The 17,731-nt window shown below is 37.6% G+C and overlaps 4 protein-coding genes and 2 non-coding genes across 6 annotated transcripts in view; 2 read left to right on the top strand and 4 right to left on the bottom strand.

The window, feature by feature from the left end:
* Positions 1-2,245: 2,245 nt before the first annotated feature.
* On the bottom strand, positions 2,246-3,289 carry CBG02092 (the record flags this gene model as incomplete). Its single annotated transcript, XM_002643812.1, has 3 exons — positions 2,246-2,405; positions 2,452-2,561; positions 3,158-3,289. 3 exons carry the CDS (start codon positions 3,287-3,289, stop codon positions 2,246-2,248), a joined length of 402 nt encoding a protein of 133 aa, XP_002643858.1.
* A 2,924-nt stretch (positions 3,290-6,213) lies between these two features.
* On the bottom strand, positions 6,214-9,753 carry CBG02091 (the record flags this gene model as incomplete). The annotated part of the gene is made up of 13 exons (XM_002643811.1): positions 6,214-6,335; positions 7,116-7,219; positions 7,266-7,519; positions 7,563-7,633; positions 7,680-7,807; positions 7,858-8,064; positions 8,110-8,250; positions 8,430-8,581; positions 8,632-8,754; positions 9,224-9,286; positions 9,334-9,453; positions 9,506-9,584; positions 9,629-9,753. 13 exons carry the CDS (start codon positions 9,751-9,753, stop codon positions 6,214-6,216), a joined length of 1,689 nt encoding a protein of 562 aa, XP_002643857.1.
* Positions 9,754-10,251: 498 nt separating this feature from the next.
* Positions 10,252-10,324, bottom strand: CBG28626. The gene has a single exon. It is a non-coding gene (tRNA).
* A 3,220-nt stretch (positions 10,325-13,544) lies between these two features.
* CBG28174 lies at positions 13,545-13,616 on the top strand. Its single transcript has one exon. It is a non-coding gene (tRNA).
* A 586-nt stretch (positions 13,617-14,202) lies between these two features.
* Cbr-aat-3 lies at positions 14,203-17,139 on the top strand (the record flags this gene model as incomplete). Its single annotated transcript, XM_002643810.1, is given in 10 exon segments — positions 14,203-14,262; positions 14,316-14,433; positions 15,520-15,951; positions 15,998-16,151; positions 16,198-16,321; positions 16,365-16,468; positions 16,534-16,630; positions 16,697-16,867; positions 16,870-17,026; positions 17,078-17,139. Coding segments are annotated over 10 exon segments (1,479 nt in total).
* Positions 17,140-17,335: 196 nt separating this feature from the next.
* The window catches only part of CBG27502, a gene marked incomplete at both ends in the record, with an annotated part of 2,415 nt that continues 2,019 nt past the window's right edge, over positions 17,336-17,731 (bottom strand). Inside the window, one exon of the mRNA XM_045239065.1 lies at positions 17,336-17,519. Coding sequence (XP_045098069.1) covers positions 17,336-17,519 — 184 coding nt within the window. The remainder of the gene's footprint in view (positions 17,520-17,731) is intronic.

Raw genomic sequence — 17,731 nt, 5'->3', positions numbered from 1 at the left:
TTTCTAGAATTTGTTAAAATTTTAGAAACATTCGTTTCAGTGAGCATTGTTCTCTTGAATTTTAAAGTCCAGAATTTTGAGGTGCTTTCCATTCTACTTAATTTTTTCAACTATTCTCATACTGTAAACTCTCCAATAGAATCCCCTTAAACTGTTACCTTCACTCCCATATATCTTAGTTCCCGTGAGAGAGATATCGAAAAGTGTTAAATTGACTAAATATATTTTCGAAAGCATGATATTTACTTTATCAATTGACCACTTTTTGATATGTTTTACAGGAACCGTGAGAAATCATCTTGGGGTTAACAGTTACGGGGCCGTTCTATTAGAGTGTTAACTATTTACAAATTTAACTAAAAACTAATTTCTTCGGAGTTTTTGAAAAAGTCAATTTTTTTGTATGATGGACAATTACTCGAGTTTTATCGTTCTTTCTTTTTCAAAAAAAAAAAATTGTCCCTTCAATGTTGTTGTCCATTCAATGTCGAAAAAAAAAACGATTCCAATTGTTGAACACTACTTGTGAGCGGTCAATTCAATTTTCAAGTCATTAAAGAGGATTAAAGCATGTAAAGCACATCATTTCCCGAGTGACTTACCCGATCAAAATATCAAAACGAGACGGGTAACATCATTGATTGCATGTTGCATTTAAGATGACCCTTCTGTTGTGCCGAACAAAAAAACTGCTAGAAAAAAGCTGGACAGCACATGTTTTCCGCTATAAAATTGTTGGAAAAAAGGTTCGGACGGCGGGGAAAGAGGAGAAACACGTAATTGGGGAAAGATAATGCCCCAAGGGGTATCTTTTAGTGAAAAGGAATGGGAGAAACAAGTAAAAAGGTTTTGGGTACGAAAAAGAGGAAAAACAAACCAAATGGATATCATATATTTTACAGCGGAGGTGATAATGGGGCGAATAAATCAAAGTGATGGGGTAGAAGACATCGGTTGAAGGGAGCATATGTTTTAGAGTTTCTACAAAACAAGATGTTAGAAATGATTGATGGAAATCCATTGAAACCTTTGGACCCACTTGAAGGCAAAAAAACTATACGAAATTCAAAGGGCATTTCACGTAGCATTTTTTTCTCATCTCGAAAGGGTCCACTCTCATACATATGAGCACACACTGGTTTTATTATTCGTTGTAGAGGGAAAAGGGAACCCGAAATTGAATGAAATGTGAACCAGATGAATCACAGACACACTCACAATGTGCATCTTTTTTTAATGGTTTTGTGGTTTTGAGAAAGACCGAGTAACAATGGCTAGTGGTGATATATACATTTCGGTTGAGTACTCTAAGGGTGGAGCTGAGAGGACACTGAGTCATACAGATTGGAAATGATAGATTAGAAGTTTTGCATGGGTCCCTTGCGGACCCGGTCAAATTCTTGATGTGTCATCCGTGTGTTACATTGGAACAAGAACAAGAGAATGCTTGTTCTTTACTATTTTGACATTGGAGTAAATCTTAAGGCCTCAAAGCGCTACATCGCTACTATTTTTAAAAAGATACCGTAAACACAGTATTAGAATGACTCTCGAACCGTCAACTTTAAGCTCCTATATCTCATCTAATGTTATCACTAATGTTTTATCAGTTGACAGATTTTTTATATCTTTCAAAGAAACTGACATGTGAGATAATTCGGTTCAACGTGCATAATCATTGCTTCTATAAGAGGTTTTACTGTATGTGGATGTAAAATGAAAATGTTGTTTTGTTTGACATTTTGAAATGTCATTCAAAAAATCTTACCAGTTGAAAAATACTAAAAGCTCTACACCGTCACTGAATCAATACTCAGTTCCGAATCAACCGAACGAATCAATGCTCAGTTCATAATCGTAATAACACTCTTGCTCAAAAAACTTAAAACTCCAATTGGAAAAGATCGAACCAGCTACACTAAACCTGTTGAATTTTCAACTTTTGAAGCATTTAAAGTTCGTTTAAGACTAACTGGAAACAGACCACTTTTCTTTTCATATATCCATTTCTTATTTTGAAAAGTCAAATATTTCTTCTCATTATTTTTTCTATATTTTTTCCATAATATCTTTTGAAGCCAAAAATTTGAATTTATATTGAAGGCTGACAATTTTATTCATAGCTTGCTCATTGTTCGAAATTGTGTTCAAAGTACAAACGTTTACACAAATTTCTTATATTGTTTATACAAAAAATAGGGTTAATGGGAACACGGTGTGTACAAAAAATTTTTAAATCAGAGATTCACTTCTCGTCATCCTCTTCCGGCTCTTGCTCTTTTCCGGCCTCCTTGTTATCAGCTTTGCTGATCTCTGATGAACCCTCGGCGTCTTCTCCCTCGCGAATTGATTTTTGATGCGCCATCATCTTGCGTTTGGCACCAACACTTGAGGTCTTGTTGGATCTGAGATTTTGAAAAATGATTTTGATTTTCAGAATCGATGACTCACTGGATTGGAAGGTTCCGCTTGCGTTTCACAGCGCGAAGGTCTCCTGGATACTTAAAAAGACTGTCCTCGTTGGTCTCTTCCTCTTTTGGTGGAACTGGTGTACGTTTGTTCTGGAAGGAAAGAGCAAATTGTTTTTTAATCCTTTGTTTTTTGAGAATCATTATTTCATTCAGGAATCAATGCTCAATTTACAGTAACGGTCAATAAGATATATAAAAAACGTATTTTTGGTTGATTTTAAGCTATTTAGACCGTTGCGAAGTCTGGAGCTCGTTTGTTAAGTTTCAGATCCCTCCAAAATCGTTTGAAGTTGCAAAATAAACCTCTTGGAAACATTCGTTCACGTAACTGTTTCAAAATCCCCAGTTTTTCAACTATTAATCGACTTCCGGAAGACCTGTTTTTTCATATTTCAGTATAAAAACGGGCCAAAAAAATGTCTTTCAGAAATCGGCAAGTAGCGGAAAAACTAGGAATTTTAAAAAATTCTGTGAATGCAAAGTTTCCAAACTAAGACTGTTTTACATCTTCCAAAATTTTCAAAGCGGTCGAAAACTCGACGGCCGAGCTCCCGACTCCCGAAAATGGTCAAAGCTGCTAAAAAATCAACGGAAAAATACGTTTTTGTATATCTTACTACTGTAACCAGAGTTCCAAATTTGAGCCTTTTGAATGAACAAAAATCACGAAAAAGTTTTGAACTCACCTCCTCATCGGTATGAATAAAAATCGAGAATTGTCTCGTGAATCGATGGATTCTCTTCATCTTCACAACGGCACGCTCTATAGCTGGGCGGAAAGATGATGTAGTGGGAACTTGTTGGTCCAGCTCAGCCATCTCTGCGCAAAAAAATGAGCTGGAAAATAATTGGAAATAATTGAATCTTAATTATACATGTTCGATGCGGATATAATCAAATTCAGAGAGAGTGTAGGAGGGCATCATGACAAAAAAATAACCCGAAGGAAGAAATGTCAGTCTACTCTTTCCCTCCTCGAGTTGGTCAACGAGCAGATCATTTTTCCGGGACGAGAAGAAATCAGAGAGAAACCCCCTCGGCGGAATGCAACACATCAACACGAAAAAGTCATATGTTTCAATGATGAGTGTGTCATTACGTTGAATTTCATTACATTTAATGTGTATGAGCCGAATCGACCCCGGTTTCCTGATTTGCAATTTTCAACTGATAAGGACATGTTGACATTGAAGTATGGTGTGTAAATATAGAAAAAGAAATGGGAGAAAAAATGAAAAACGACATGATGGGCTCCTATAATCGCCGAGAAAAAAGAGGAAAATCTGATAAACTCCTCTTTTTGAATTTTGATGGCATAAACAAGAACATACGCTTTATGTTAAAGCGGATATACCTCTGGAGACATCCCATAAAAATGACAGATCATCTGGAATATATCCTATGCTTTGGGAAGGAAAAAAACCGAAACCAGGCGCATAACTTATTCATGACTATTCGAAGCGAACATTAATCACCGGATGTTGGAGTTCAGCTCACGACATCATATACATTTAAGATCAAGTTAGAAAATAAGAAGATAAAAATGCTGAAATGCGTGTGTGTGTGTGGGTATTGAAACTATGCTGGCCTTGAGTCGGAAGGGTAAAAAAACACAAGATCAGCCGCCGTTTTTTACAAATAATAGATGATGTTTGCCGAAAAGGTTGGATTTCATCCTCTCCTTATGGGCTCCTTTTCGGTTTTTGGATAGCATCAGTGATACATCGGCTCATGGGTTTTGGATTTCGAGATAAGACCCATGATTTCACTAGAAAGATTATTCCAAAAGTCATGTTGGCTATGTGGGAGTTTAAGAAAACGTTTGGAAGCTGAAATTCAAAATGAATCACGTCATTTTTCGACTAGTGATTGTAAAGGCTGACCCGTCGATCGGGCTAGTAGAACTTTTATAAAATTTTTACACTGTTCACTGCAGTGAGAAGAAACAAAGAAACAAGCCACTAGAAATTTTCTAGCGATTCTGGCCCGACCCATGACGTCCACGTCATCTGAAGTTTTGACCAGAGTTGTGGTTTGGCTGTAACTGACTCGTAAAAGGACAGAAGGATTATTGCAAGACATCGGTTCGGAAAATACAAAAAATTGGTACAAAAATTGAATTAGAATGATTCAACAAGTCCAATTTCTCACTTTAAGTTGATCTTCCGGTACCAGAAAATTTATTTTTTTGTAAAATGATCTTATAATTAAAAAAATCATATTGATTCAAATGTTTGTGTACCGTAAAACCGGTAATATTACGTTCCTCTACTTGTAACTGTAAGCCCCATTCATCTTGGTTACTGTGAAAGATTCCAAAAAGTGGACAACTGGGAAAATGTTAATTATAAAATCACCAACATTTTATCAGTGAATAGGTTTTTTATATTTTTCATAGCTACCAAGATAAAATTGCTCAAAGGCAGGGGGCTCTTCTATTACAGGTTTTATGGTATACAAAGTTATAAATAATTTTCATAGAAATTTAAATTTTTCAACTCAAACGTGACAATGAGTGGACTCATCTATTACAATTTTCAAAACAAAAAATAGAGAAAAAAAAGAAATAATTTAGTTGAATTTATTGGTTAATTAAATTGTTAAATTCAAAAAAATCTACCAAAATATTAAAAAAAAAACAACCTTTTTGGATATCAGGGCTCCGAAACTATTTTATTTTCAGACCTTTATTCTCCTCTATATCTGACCAATTAATGTCCCAACTGTTACACCTTGGATTATACCAAAAAAATAACACACTTTCGAGAAAAAAAGAAAAAATGGTGTCTATCAACGTCAACTGTTGATTATATAGCTCCTAGGTGTCATCTGGGAATTTTATAGGCATGTGACAGAACCCAAGAAAATCGCAAAACATTATTCTCAAGAATCAAAACAGCAAAAACGTAAAAAAAATCAGTCCCTGAGTAAAAATTGGAGCAAAAACTTTATGAAATCATTTTGTCGTTCCTCCAAGTACCTCGTCAGGTCAGAAAAAAACAGGATAAATTTCTAATAGTCCAGAAATCCCATGTGGGATACTAAATTCCGAGTCTTGACCTAGAGAAAAAGCTAACATCACCGCCGGATGAACTTTGTAATCTGAGACTTTAAAATTTTTCGGTGGTAGCTGTTGTCTAACATGAGCTGTTCAATCCGTAGAGCTGACTTACATCTCCACGAATATTTTTTTGTATCACCAGGAACTGAATCATCTGGTCATCCAAAACAACAGGTCCGCCCATCTAGACAATGACGCAGTCATTAAATTTTATCCCTAGGGCCTATTTCATGGAAGTCAAAGTTTTCGAAATCCAAACAGAATAACCGTATCCGTATTAGTGAGTCGGCAGAAAAAACATGGCTTGCTAGAAAAAAAAAGAAATAATTTGCTTGATTTGCTGCTGACCTTTTAGGCTAATTCAATGTAAGAGCCCATCCCAGAGGCCTATCATATATAAAAAAAAGCTTTCTCGGAGATGAGAAGAGGAAGAAGATGAAGAAGACAAGATCAAAGTATAAGATGAGCATCATCGGATGTCTTGTTTTATTGTGTTTCCCCGTATGAATAAATCAGAATGGAAATCGGAGAGAGAAAACTAGAAGTAGTTGGGATATGTGGAAGAAAAAGTAAGGAATGAATCGGGAATTCGTTTTCTTTGAGCTGAAAAAAAGGGGAAGTAAAAAGTAGTGTGGAATGAATATGGAGTAACGGAAGCAAATCAAAAAAAATTGATGTGCTCTAGGCAAGTGTGTCCTCTCTCGGCTTCATCGGGTCATGTTGCTCGTCGAGGAGCAAAGACGACGTGAGTTCCAGTGGAGCCATTTGTCGAGTAGGGGTGTCAGTTGGTCGAGAGCACCAGTCTGAAAAAGAACGCATTAAGTCAGGGTTCATTTAGACTCCGCCCCCAAAAAGGAGTACCTATAGGGGTGTGGGTGTTTGAAAGAACGCATTCTAGTTGCAAAAACAGGTGAAACTGGTAGTTGATCTGAGGAGGGTGTGGAACGTTTACTTCCTCGTGGGATTTAGAGTTTGACTCGTAAAAGATCATCGATATCAAAAATTTAGTCACAAAACATTTGCAGTATGAAATTCACTAAACTTACAAAATTTCCAAAATCAAGGGATTTTAAATTAAACCACCCAGCGTCTGAAAAATTGGAATCTAAATCCGTTCTGAAAAAAGCAAAAGTTGCTACAGATCACACAAATTCAATAAATAGAAAAGATGAATACCACTTGATGACCCACTGGCCTCATTTTTCGAAACTTATATTTCAAAAGAGCTCGAACATCATCAAAGTCACAAATACAAATTACTAGCAATAACTTGGTTTGTTGGATACAATTCCAAGGCGACTATTACTATTACTTAATAATTCCTAGGTATATAAAAATTTTCCCCTGGTACCTGATACATACAGTCAAAATCAAATATTTTATTTTAAGTATACAAAGTTTTATGAATAGTACAGTTACTTCAAGAATGGAGATAAAGTTTTAGAACATTGTGTAAGCAGTTTATGATCAGAAAGGTTTTAGCCCAATTATCTCGATTTCTATAACAGATAACAAAAATCTGTCAACATTGATATAATTCAGCTCAAGATGCAAGTATATGGTAACGGATATTTTCAACTCACCCAAAATGATCTGCACAATGAAGGACACAACCACATTAGTGATTACTGCGATTACACTGTAGTATTGATAGGATACGGCAAAAATTCGATCGATACCATATAGTCTGGAAAACAAGTATTAGGTATTTTCAATTTTGATGTAGCATTTACAATGGTGTCGAAGTAACGGTTCCAATTAGACCCTCATTGAAAACCGTGTTGGTCTGGTTAGAGCATTGACCAAGTTCTAGTGAAACTGGTCTAACTTTTAGAATCGTGGCTCCAACAGAGACTCCAAAGCTTATCATCACCGACGATAATAGTCCAACTACTGCTGCCGCTCCTTTTACTCGTGGAATGAACATTCCAACAACAAAAGAACCGAGGACTGGGCCGCCAATGGCTCCAAACACTATAAAGCTAGCCTAAAATATCAATATTTTTTGAGGACACCAATTCCTAAACTACCTGAAGAATAATTCCTTTGAACTGCGCACATCCAAACGCCAAGCCAATTGAAACAAAAGAAAGAAAAATAGCTGCAATTTTAGGAAAATTAAATTATTTTTTAAAAAAATGACTTACGCAAAACCCTCATTGCGTTTTTAATTTGTTGGTATTCCAGAGCAGGCATTTTATGTCGTTCTCTAATGACGCCCCACACATCGTTGATGATAATAGACGAGATGGAAGTGAAAGTGGCGGAGAGAGTACTGTAATACTAGTAATGTAGTACATTGAGGCCTTTAAATTGGTTTTTTACCTAATACCAGCACTGTAGATCGCAGCAGCAATCAAGCCAACTGCTCCTTTCCCCTTTGGCATCACATCTATTACAAATCTTGAGAAAATGTCGTTTTTATTGGAAAGTCTCGGATCACAAGCTTGATAGTGGGCGTACATAAGAAGTCCAACGGTGACGTACAGTACAAGAATGATTGTGTTGCAGATGATGTTGAGCATTGCCGTTCTGAAAGTTTTTTCTAGTTTTTGAAGACTCAAATTTTGTTAAAACCTTTGTGCAGATTTCAAGGTTGGCATTGCCATGTATTTCTGAATTGATATTTGATTAGCTCCAAACAACGCGATGATGTTTCCACACCCTCCTATTAATAGACTCCATGCCGAGTGTCGAATCGTTGGGTTGAGCCGGAAGCTAAAGATCTTTAAATTTGTGACAGCTAGCACCATGATGAGCTACACAGAGGCTAGAAAAGAAGGGAGAGGGTTTGCGTCAATTGCAAATCTGATCAAATTCTTAACAGCTCAGATTTATATCCGAGAGAAAAAAATGTTATTTTTATTTTTGAACATTTTATCATTTCAGGGACTTACTCGTTGAGGATGAGCCTCTTTCCACTGATCACATTACTGTACGCTTTGGAAATTCCAATCTGTTTAAGAGAGATCACAATGATAGCTGACATGGCAACGAAAATGACCAGCATTTGAACAGCAGAGGTGTGGATTCCGGCTTTGGCACCACCCTAGAATAGGCAAATTGTATTTGTTTTGAATAGTTTTTTGTACTACGCACCAAGCTGATATACACGGCTGACAGCAAAGAAGTAATACATATTGAGACCCCAATTGGAATGTCGGTGAGGGAAGCGATGGCAAGAGATGGTGCATAGAGAGCGACGGCGTTGTACAGAAGCATCTGGAAATAGAGTAGCTGAGACAGAAATTACAGTACAGGTCAATAAGTTATACAAAGACTCGTTTTTGATAGGGTTTTTTTCATGAGGTTTTTGGCCATTTGGACCATTTTCAGAAGTCTGGAGCTCGATTTTCAGAGTGTACAACCACCCTAGTTGTAATCTTGAAAACTCCTAGTTATTCACCTTTCGGTGATTTCTTAAATCCACCTCTTTTCCCCGTTTTCCGTACAGAAACGGATCAAAAGGGGTTTGTTCCAAAAATCGGCTAATAGCTCAAAACTAGGAATTTTCAAAAAATTCTGTAAATGCAAAATTTTCAAACTAGGTCTGTTTTACATCCCCCGCAATTTTCAAAGTGAGTGAAAACTAGATAGCCGAGCTACAGACTCCTGAAGAAGGTCAAAAAGCAACTGACAACCATGTTTTTATATCGTACTGATCTGCATTACATTTATATAAATTGCTCACCTGTAGGACGAAAAGAAGTGTTGTGATCATCCTGCATGAAAAGTTGAAACGATTCTCAAAGTACTGAAAGAAAAAATAACTACATTTTCAAGAACCTTACTGCAACATACCTGATACGCCGTGATAAGTTTAGCATTGTAAAACACAGGAATGAATACATACGCAACAATAGGAAACGAGATACAGTACATTGGGATATACCATAACATCATGCTTCCTTGATAGTAAATCTGAAAAAAATCATTAGGGAGAATGAAAAAACTACAAAAACATGACACTAACCTCCGCCGGGAACCCTAATAACGAAATGGAGCTGATGAATCCCGAGCACAAACTGAGAGCTCCTGTGATTACAGAAATCCTGAAAAATATTACTTAAAGCTAGAATATTGAGAATTCTCTCACCCAGAACCAAATATGGTGGCCTGCGTGCTGGGCGCAATATTCGGTGGCTCTCGTGATTTGCACAGACCGTAGCCAGTTATACCAACCATGAAAAACACAAGGAGGATATAATCCACAAGTTCCATTCTGTAAAAATATAGAAATCAACTAAAACTAAAGTGTAAACTTTGAAACACATCTAGATGAAAAAGCAAAGTATGGATTAAAACAGAAATGTTAAGACCGGGGGGCTCAAAGAAGGTACAGGCTTAGAAACAAAAGAGCTCTGCCGCGTTATATAAGAATTCTTGTGACTGCTCGCCGCTTTTTGGTTCTATGATGTTTCCGCCTCAATTTCTTTTCTGCTTTCCGTCACAGAACGTTTATTGAAAATATTCAGCCAGATTGAATTCTTTAAGTTGTAGCCCCAGTTTTTTATTAAACATTACAAAAAGACATTGCAGGGAAAGATTTGAAGGGGGTTCATAAAGTGTGGACACTTCGAAGAGGCTTCGTCCAGTGTAAAAACGTGAGCGCCCACACACACTCGAATATATTTTCTTCATTTTGTTGCGTTTCCTTCCTCCTTCCTTTTCTTTTTCTTCTTTTTCTTTTTCATCAATTCACAAAGATCAAAAAGATTTCGCTCCCGGGTGGGCTCGAACCACCAACCTTTCGGTTAACAGCCGAACGCGCTGCCTATTGCGCCACGGAAGCACACGAGTGAGAGAGGGGCGTAGACTTGTTACATGCAACAGAAAAAATGGAGAAAGAGCGATGTGGCGTGAAGCAAAGAGAAGGGAGCGGTTGGCAGTACGCCAGTACGTTGACACGTGCGCTTTCAAAGAAAAATATTTTTAGTAACAATTGATCGAAGCATATTTAATGGAATTCGAGCATTAAAAAAACAAAAAAAAAGCATTTTAAAACGGTTTCGAAATCCATATTCGCATTGTAAATTCAAATCTCTCAAATTTCCCGCCAAAATTAGCATGCGGTGGTCATTTGAATGGGGACAATTTCGCGCGCTTTATGAATGCATTCTCGTTTGTCCGGCGGAAAAAAACCCTTTATAAAAAAGAGCAGTGATTCATTTATCAGAAACTGATATGTCTAGCATAGCCTATCCAGTTTTGCCATTTTTTAAGCTTCGGAATTCGCTGATATGATGAAATTTTGAATTTCGGCCTTCTTTCAAATTCATGCTCGTGAGATTTCACAATTTTTTCCATAATTACTTTTCTTCTTTTTTAATCAATAAAATGTGTTTTTGTCAACAAGAATTTTGTTTTCCTCCTTCTCATTTTTTTCCATTTCTTTTTTTCCGTTTTCCCTCCACCCGACCGGCTGTAGATTTCATTATCCTTTTATTTCTCAGTTGTACTAGTACCTCCGTCTCCCTAAAAAACTACTCGCGCAGCTAGGATTCCATGCAATGAAAAGTAGAGACAGAGCAGAAAGAGGAAAAAGTAATCATGTGCCAAAGAATGATGACCCATCCCTTCCCCCGCTAGTCCTATCTAAAGCGTTTCTCGCTGTTTCGCATCGATCTTGCTTAACTGCGAAAATGCATTTTTTTCTTTTTTTGTTTCCCCAATTTTTTGAATATCTTGTTGTTGTGTCCAGAAAGAGGAAGACAAAAACATGTTGTCTTTCTGCATGGTTAGGTCAGACACAGTTGCTTCTTGAGAGAGGGGGATAAGGTGCATAAATAACAAAATGAAATTAGCCATCATTACATCTGGTTGGCATGGTTACGATTCAGTTTTTGGATTTTCGGAACAGCAGTATTCGTAAAAACTAAAAATATCAAAAGAAAGCAAAATTCATCTTTTATAAGTTCTCCGATATGCAGTTGATATTTTATGATATTTTTCATAATAAGACACTTTTTTAAAAACCTATGGCCCTTTAAACTTTATAAACCTTTTGAAAACCTTTAAACCATTCAAAAACATGTGATTCGAAATGAGATACAATTTTTTAACTGGAAAATTTTTCTCTAACTTCCATTGAAAACCAAAAAAAGCCAAAATTAGCACTGAAATGAAAGTTGAGACATTTGAAAACCAATTACCGCATTTAACCGTCAGCTGCAAGTTCATATATCTCGATTTCTGTGAAAGATATCAAAAATGTGTTAACTGATAGAACGTTGGTGATTTTGTGATACATAATTTATCAGATGACAACGTTTTGATATCCTTCACAGGAGGTAATTTGGCTCAAACTTAACGCTTCGAGTTTCTATCAAAAGAAATACGGTATCTCGCTTCATAGGATTCGTTTTCAAAAATTGACTAATACAAAAAAGAATGTTTGATTTTGTTTGGCATAACCTAACTTTAGGATAGATTGCTAGATTGTGGAAGACCTTTTCGGGACTTTAAAATGTAATGTTTCCACTGAAAACGCCAACATATGACATATTTTTGTTTTGCGGAATTTAGATGTTCCAAATGCTCCAATATATTTTTTTCGAAAAAGTCTGATTGTCAATCTGCCCGTGGAGTAAACCGGAGGGAATTGTAATATTCTCACTTCTAAATGTGCAAAACATTGAGCCTAAGATTCTAACCCATCATCGTCACATCTGGTGCACATTTTTGTAATATGCGCACAACCCTCGAAAGATGATTGTGCCTGTCACATCACTCACTAACCATCGTTCCTCGGTTCGTTTCCCCAATCCACCCCCCCCCCCCAATTTTCATTATTATGTTGATTCATTACCCACGAATATAAACATAGGGGTTGGTCGCCTCAGCTTTTACATTCTATCCGGTATCCAAATGTGCATTATCCTCCGCTCATCAAGCTGGTTCCCACATTACCGATCCGATGACCGTTGTACTCATATGTAGAGTAAGTAAACTGAGGGAGAGGAAGAGATAGTACTATTAATGCGGAGGTACGTGAGTGACCAGTGTTGTGTTGGTGCGCAATTCTTTTTGTCACTGCCTGCCCATTCGTCGTCATTTGCCCTCTATCCTCGGTCTCCCTCGTCGTCCCTCAAACGGCCCCCGCCGCATAAAGAGGACCGGCCGGGGCAGAAAACACTCAACAACGATACGGTTAGTTCATCTAGAACGACGGATTCGGATATGTCTTCTTTTATGTCTTTGGTTCCGTTTATAGTCCACAGTCAAGACGTTTATGGCGGTTAATTTCAATTGGTTTAGAGTTTTTAGTTACTGGGAGATTGTCCCATTTTTGTTAGTTGGTGTGCGTGCAAATAGAAATTTGATCGCTTCATGAGTTTAGCTTCTTTCTCTCTTTTTCTTCAGAGATCCTCCAAATCCCTGGGACCACCTGACGTTTGTATGTATGTCTCTCTGTCGGATTTAAATTTATTTGTCAGTTTGGCACTTTCATAATATTCATGTTCTGACAAGAACAGCGGATTAAAGGGCGCGTAACAAATTTTCAAATCGGTTAGGCTCTATAGGCTAAATTCGGCGAAAAATTGAAAATTGGTATTCAAAGTGTTTTTGGAATTCAAAAAAAAACCCCAATTTTTAAGTTTAAAAAGCGCTGTTAAAGACTGATAAACCAGTTATTTCTAGTATTTCGCGAAATCAATGTTACAGTATTTTGAAAATCAAAAATATTAAAAAACGAGTTCCACTGGCAACAAAGGGGTATTCCACCTCTTTAAACAAACACCGTAATTAAAAAAAATTGTCTTCATCTTTCTAATGTAATTTGTTAAATTGCTAACAGATGTTTCATTTTTTGATACATTTTTCGAAAATTCTATTTCAAAAAATGCCTCTTCCTACGAAATAAAGCCTATTTTCAAATTCTTCTCTGCGTCTCTCATTTCTTCTGGCAACGCACTCGAAATTTTTCTCTCTTCCTTCTTCTCTTCTGCCACTCGCTCCCCAGCGCCCCAGTGCTCGCTATGTCTTCCTGCTATGCCTATCTCACCAATGTGTCCTCGGTAGTATAGTGGTGAGTATCCGCGTCTGTCACATGCGAGACCCGGGTTCAATTCCCGGCCGGGGAGAAATCTTTTTGCGTTTTCATACTGTACAATCGCTTCCGCTTCGAATCTTTTTTGATTTTCTATTTCTCTCTATTTGCCACCACCCTGTAATTATGATCTGTATCGCAGATCTGGTCGGGAGGGTCGGGTAAAAAGGTAGTGTGCTAAGTCCAAACAAGACGATTACAAGAGTCAGATGAGAGGGGAACAGCAACTTACCGGTCGTCTCCTTCTTTGTAGATAAACGGGGCGGCCTCGGTCGAGTATGCAGCTAATGGGCCGGACGAGTGACCCCCGTCATGTTCAGCCATCAGGTTTTCTCACACGTTTATCTTTTCTTATTCACTCTGCTTCTCCGGCCACGTTTCCTGTGTGGTGCCATTAGAACAACTCCCCCTTGCCTTCCGTCACATTTTGCTCTTTCACTTGCTCTCCACCCACTTTTTTTTTTTGCTTCCAACATTTGTTTCGGCTACTCTTTATACTCGAATTTCCGATTTATTCCTGCCCCTTGCTGAATAATAAGCGCGTCTTTGTTTACGTTTTCCTTTTGCCTCTCCTCACACGTTCGTTTCAAAGAAAAAAAACAATTGAAGTTTCAGAAATAATGGGTAAGCAAGAACAATCGGAACCGCTGAATCAGCAGCCAGCTGAGCAGCAACACGATGTAAGTTCAAATTCATCAAAAATTGGAACTCATTTTCAAGTATTTTTTTTCAGGAAGACGTTGGAGACAAAGGACTGGAAAAATCGATGACACTGTTCAATGGAGTTTCTATCATCGTTGGCTGTATTATCGGATCCGGAATTTTCATCAGTCCTACTGGAATTCAAGCGCGTGAGTGGGGCCAGATGCAATCTGGATAATACAAATATGGTCATGAACTATGTTTGGTCTATAAATTTTATTTTCGGTCATAATACGGATTTACGAGCGAGAAGAGTCTGTTCGATCTTTAGGAGGCCCAAAAATATGATCTTTGAGGGATGAGACAGGAATGATAGAACTTTTATTTTTTTTTTTCTTGAAAACTCTCTTTCTGTAGATTCAGATTTTAAAAAAAACAAATCATGTTTTGAAGCCGTCTAAGAAATACTTCTGAAACATTCACTTTGCCAAGAACAGTACCATTCAATAAAAAATACAAAATCGTATTTTTCAGCTAATTTTTAGGCTTTCTTAGGCAAAAGTCTGAAGCTCGGTTGTCGTTTTTTCCAATCATTTTGAAATTCTTGAAGGGTGTAAAACAGGTCTAGATTGAAAAATTTGCATTCAAAGAATTTTTAGTTTCTAGTTTTTCCGCTATTCGCCGATTTCAGTAAGGCACCCTTTTTTGCCCATTTTTGTCTGAAATTGGGAAATAGCTAAAAAATTAGGACGCTTGAAAAAATTCTATTATTGCAAAGTGCTTAATCTAGATCTGTTTCACACGCTCTAGAATTTTCTAAATGATCGGAAAATTGACATCCGAGATGCATTCTCCCGAAAATAGTCAAATGACGAAAATCAACTGAAAACACGATTTCTATATTTTATTGACCGGTACTGTAGTATCTGTCTTTTTTTTTGCCTGAAAAAATCAGTGGCAGTGATGATTTTGATGCCTGTCGCTCTATAAATCATAGTTGCAAAAGGCCGGGCCGGGCCAGTCCGACTACCACTGTTGAAAAATTTCCAATGAAAATTTGAAACATTTTTATGAATAAAGAAAGAAAAGAGGTTACATTTTTTAACAAAATAAAGAAAGTAGAAAATAGTCAGAAGTAGGTCATTGTATCAATTTTTGAAAAAGTTTCGAAAATTTCGAAACAAAAATAAAAAAAAAATCAGCGTCTGTACAGAACCCGGCCCGACCTGCCAATGTTTCGAAAATGGTATCAGAAGATTTTCATTTCCAATTAAATGAACCTCCCCAATTTTCAGAAGCCGGATCTGTTGGACTCTCCCTTATCGTTTGGGTACTTTCTGGCATCTTCGCCGCCATTGGAGCCTACTGCTATGCTGAACTTGGAACCCTTATCCGCAAATCCGGTGGAGATTACGCTTACATCATGGAAGCTTTCGGACCATTCCTCGCTTTCCTGAGACTTTGGATTGAGAGTATTGTGGTCAGACCATGCACTGCGACAATTGTAGCTCTCACGTTTGCAATCTACATGTTAAAACCATTCTACCCGGATTGTGATCCACCACCACTCTCGACTGAACTGATTGCTGCTCTTCTTCTAGTTCTCCTCACCGCTGTCAACTGCATCTCTGTGAAATGGGCCAACAAGGTGCAGGACATTTTCTTTGTTGCTAAGGTTGCCGCTCTCATTTTGATCATTTTCACCGGTCTCTGGAATTTGGTTTCGGGTAAGTTTTAGACTCAACATAGTATATAGAATGAAATTTGCTTCAGGCAAGCCACAGGCTCGCGATTCGTTCGAAAATATCTTTGAGAACACTGCCAAAGACTTCCAAACCGCGTCTCTTGCCTTCTACTCCGGATTGTTTGCTTACCAAGGATGGAATTATCTGAACTTCATTGTTGAGGAGCTACAGAATCCAAAACGGTAAGATTTCGAGCGTAAATTAAGATTTTTAAGTTCAACGTTTTAGAAACCTCCCACTCTCAATTGCCATCTCCTGTTCATTGTGCACTATCATCTACACCCTTACCAACGTCGCTCTCTACACTTCAATCTCTCCAGATGAGATGCTAGCCAGTCCAGCTGTTGCTGTGGTACGTCTGATATTTCGAAAACTCAATAAATTCGTCATTTCAGTTGTTTGCTGAAAAGAACTACGGATGGTTCGCGTTCTGCATGCCAATCTTCGTTGCCTGCTCGACCATTGGATCCGCCAATGGAGTGATTTTGACCAGTTCCAGGTTGAGTATTTGCATTTTTAGACTTTTCGATGACAATCTTTCTTTCTAATAACAATACATTTTAGATTGTTCTATTGTGGAGCTCGTGAAGGACAAATGCCGAATGTGCTCACCATGGTGAACAAGCAGACTAAGACTCCAATTCCAGCTGTCATTTTGACTGTGAGTTTTTATTTTTATTTCTAAAAATGAATAGCGATCATAAAAACAAACAGAAATCATTTGCAGGGTCTCCTCTCACTGATCTATCTCTTGCTCTCCAACAACATCTACTCCCTCATCAACTACATCCAAGTCAGCTACTGGATCGCCATCGGAGGAGCTATTCTCGCTCTCTTCTACTTCAGAAAAAGCATGTCAGATGCTCCGAGAGCTGTTAAGGCGCCCATCATCTTCCCATAATCTTCTTCATCGGATGCGTTCTTCTTGTATTAGTTCCAGTGCTCGGGAATCCAAAAGACACCGCTATTGGCATCCTCATTATGCTTTCCGGAGTTCCAGTGTACATTCTGTTCATTGCATGGAAGGGAAAACCAAAGTTTATCGATTCGCTCACAGGTAAGAGCTTTAAAGTCGTCGGGAAAACTTTTCAAAATCTTTTTTTTTCAGATTCCGTCACTGTCTTCACCCAAAAACTCTTCATGGTCGTTGACGCAAACAAGGAGGATTAAACTGTCAATGCTCACTGCTTTTAGCTCCTTATAGACAATTCAACTACTAGTGTTGATGATTATTTATCTTTTTTGAGAATTGCCGATCTCAAATGATACTTTCTCCCCTTTTTTTAACAGTATTGTTCTATTTAATAATGGATTTATCCTTTAAAACATCGTTTTTCACAAGATTTTTATACAAACGAATCGGAAATCAAAACTGAATGATTTTGGTGCATTGACCAGTGGTCATCACATCGGTCTTGGAGTAGTAGCTGATGTGACCGCAAAAATGAACAACGACAAACCCATCCCAGCCATTTGGAGCTGTGTATTTCTTAGATTTGATCGCATCCAAATAAGTGAATTCCTGGTAGTGCTCATCCATGTACTTGCTTCTGAAACCAACTAACATGGAATGACTCCCAAGTGTTACCCTCGAAAAAAATCGAGACCTATATGGTTGGATAGTGCATAAAAAGTTATTTTAGATACCAAACGGAATAGTTGGTAAAAAAAATTTTTTTGGGAGTTATGGTCCAAAAAGTACCAAAAAATGCCTAAATTTTCAAAAAATCATAACTTTGTCAGATTATATTAAAAAATTCTA

Source organism: Caenorhabditis briggsae, assembly GCF_000004555.2.
Source record: "Caenorhabditis briggsae complete genome, chrX, whole genome shotgun sequence".
Classification (NCBI taxonomy): Eukaryota; Metazoa; Nematoda; class Chromadorea; order Rhabditida; family Rhabditidae; genus Caenorhabditis; species Caenorhabditis briggsae.
Note: the sequence above shows the minus strand (reverse complement) of the source record. Positions and strands in the feature narration are given on the sequence as shown.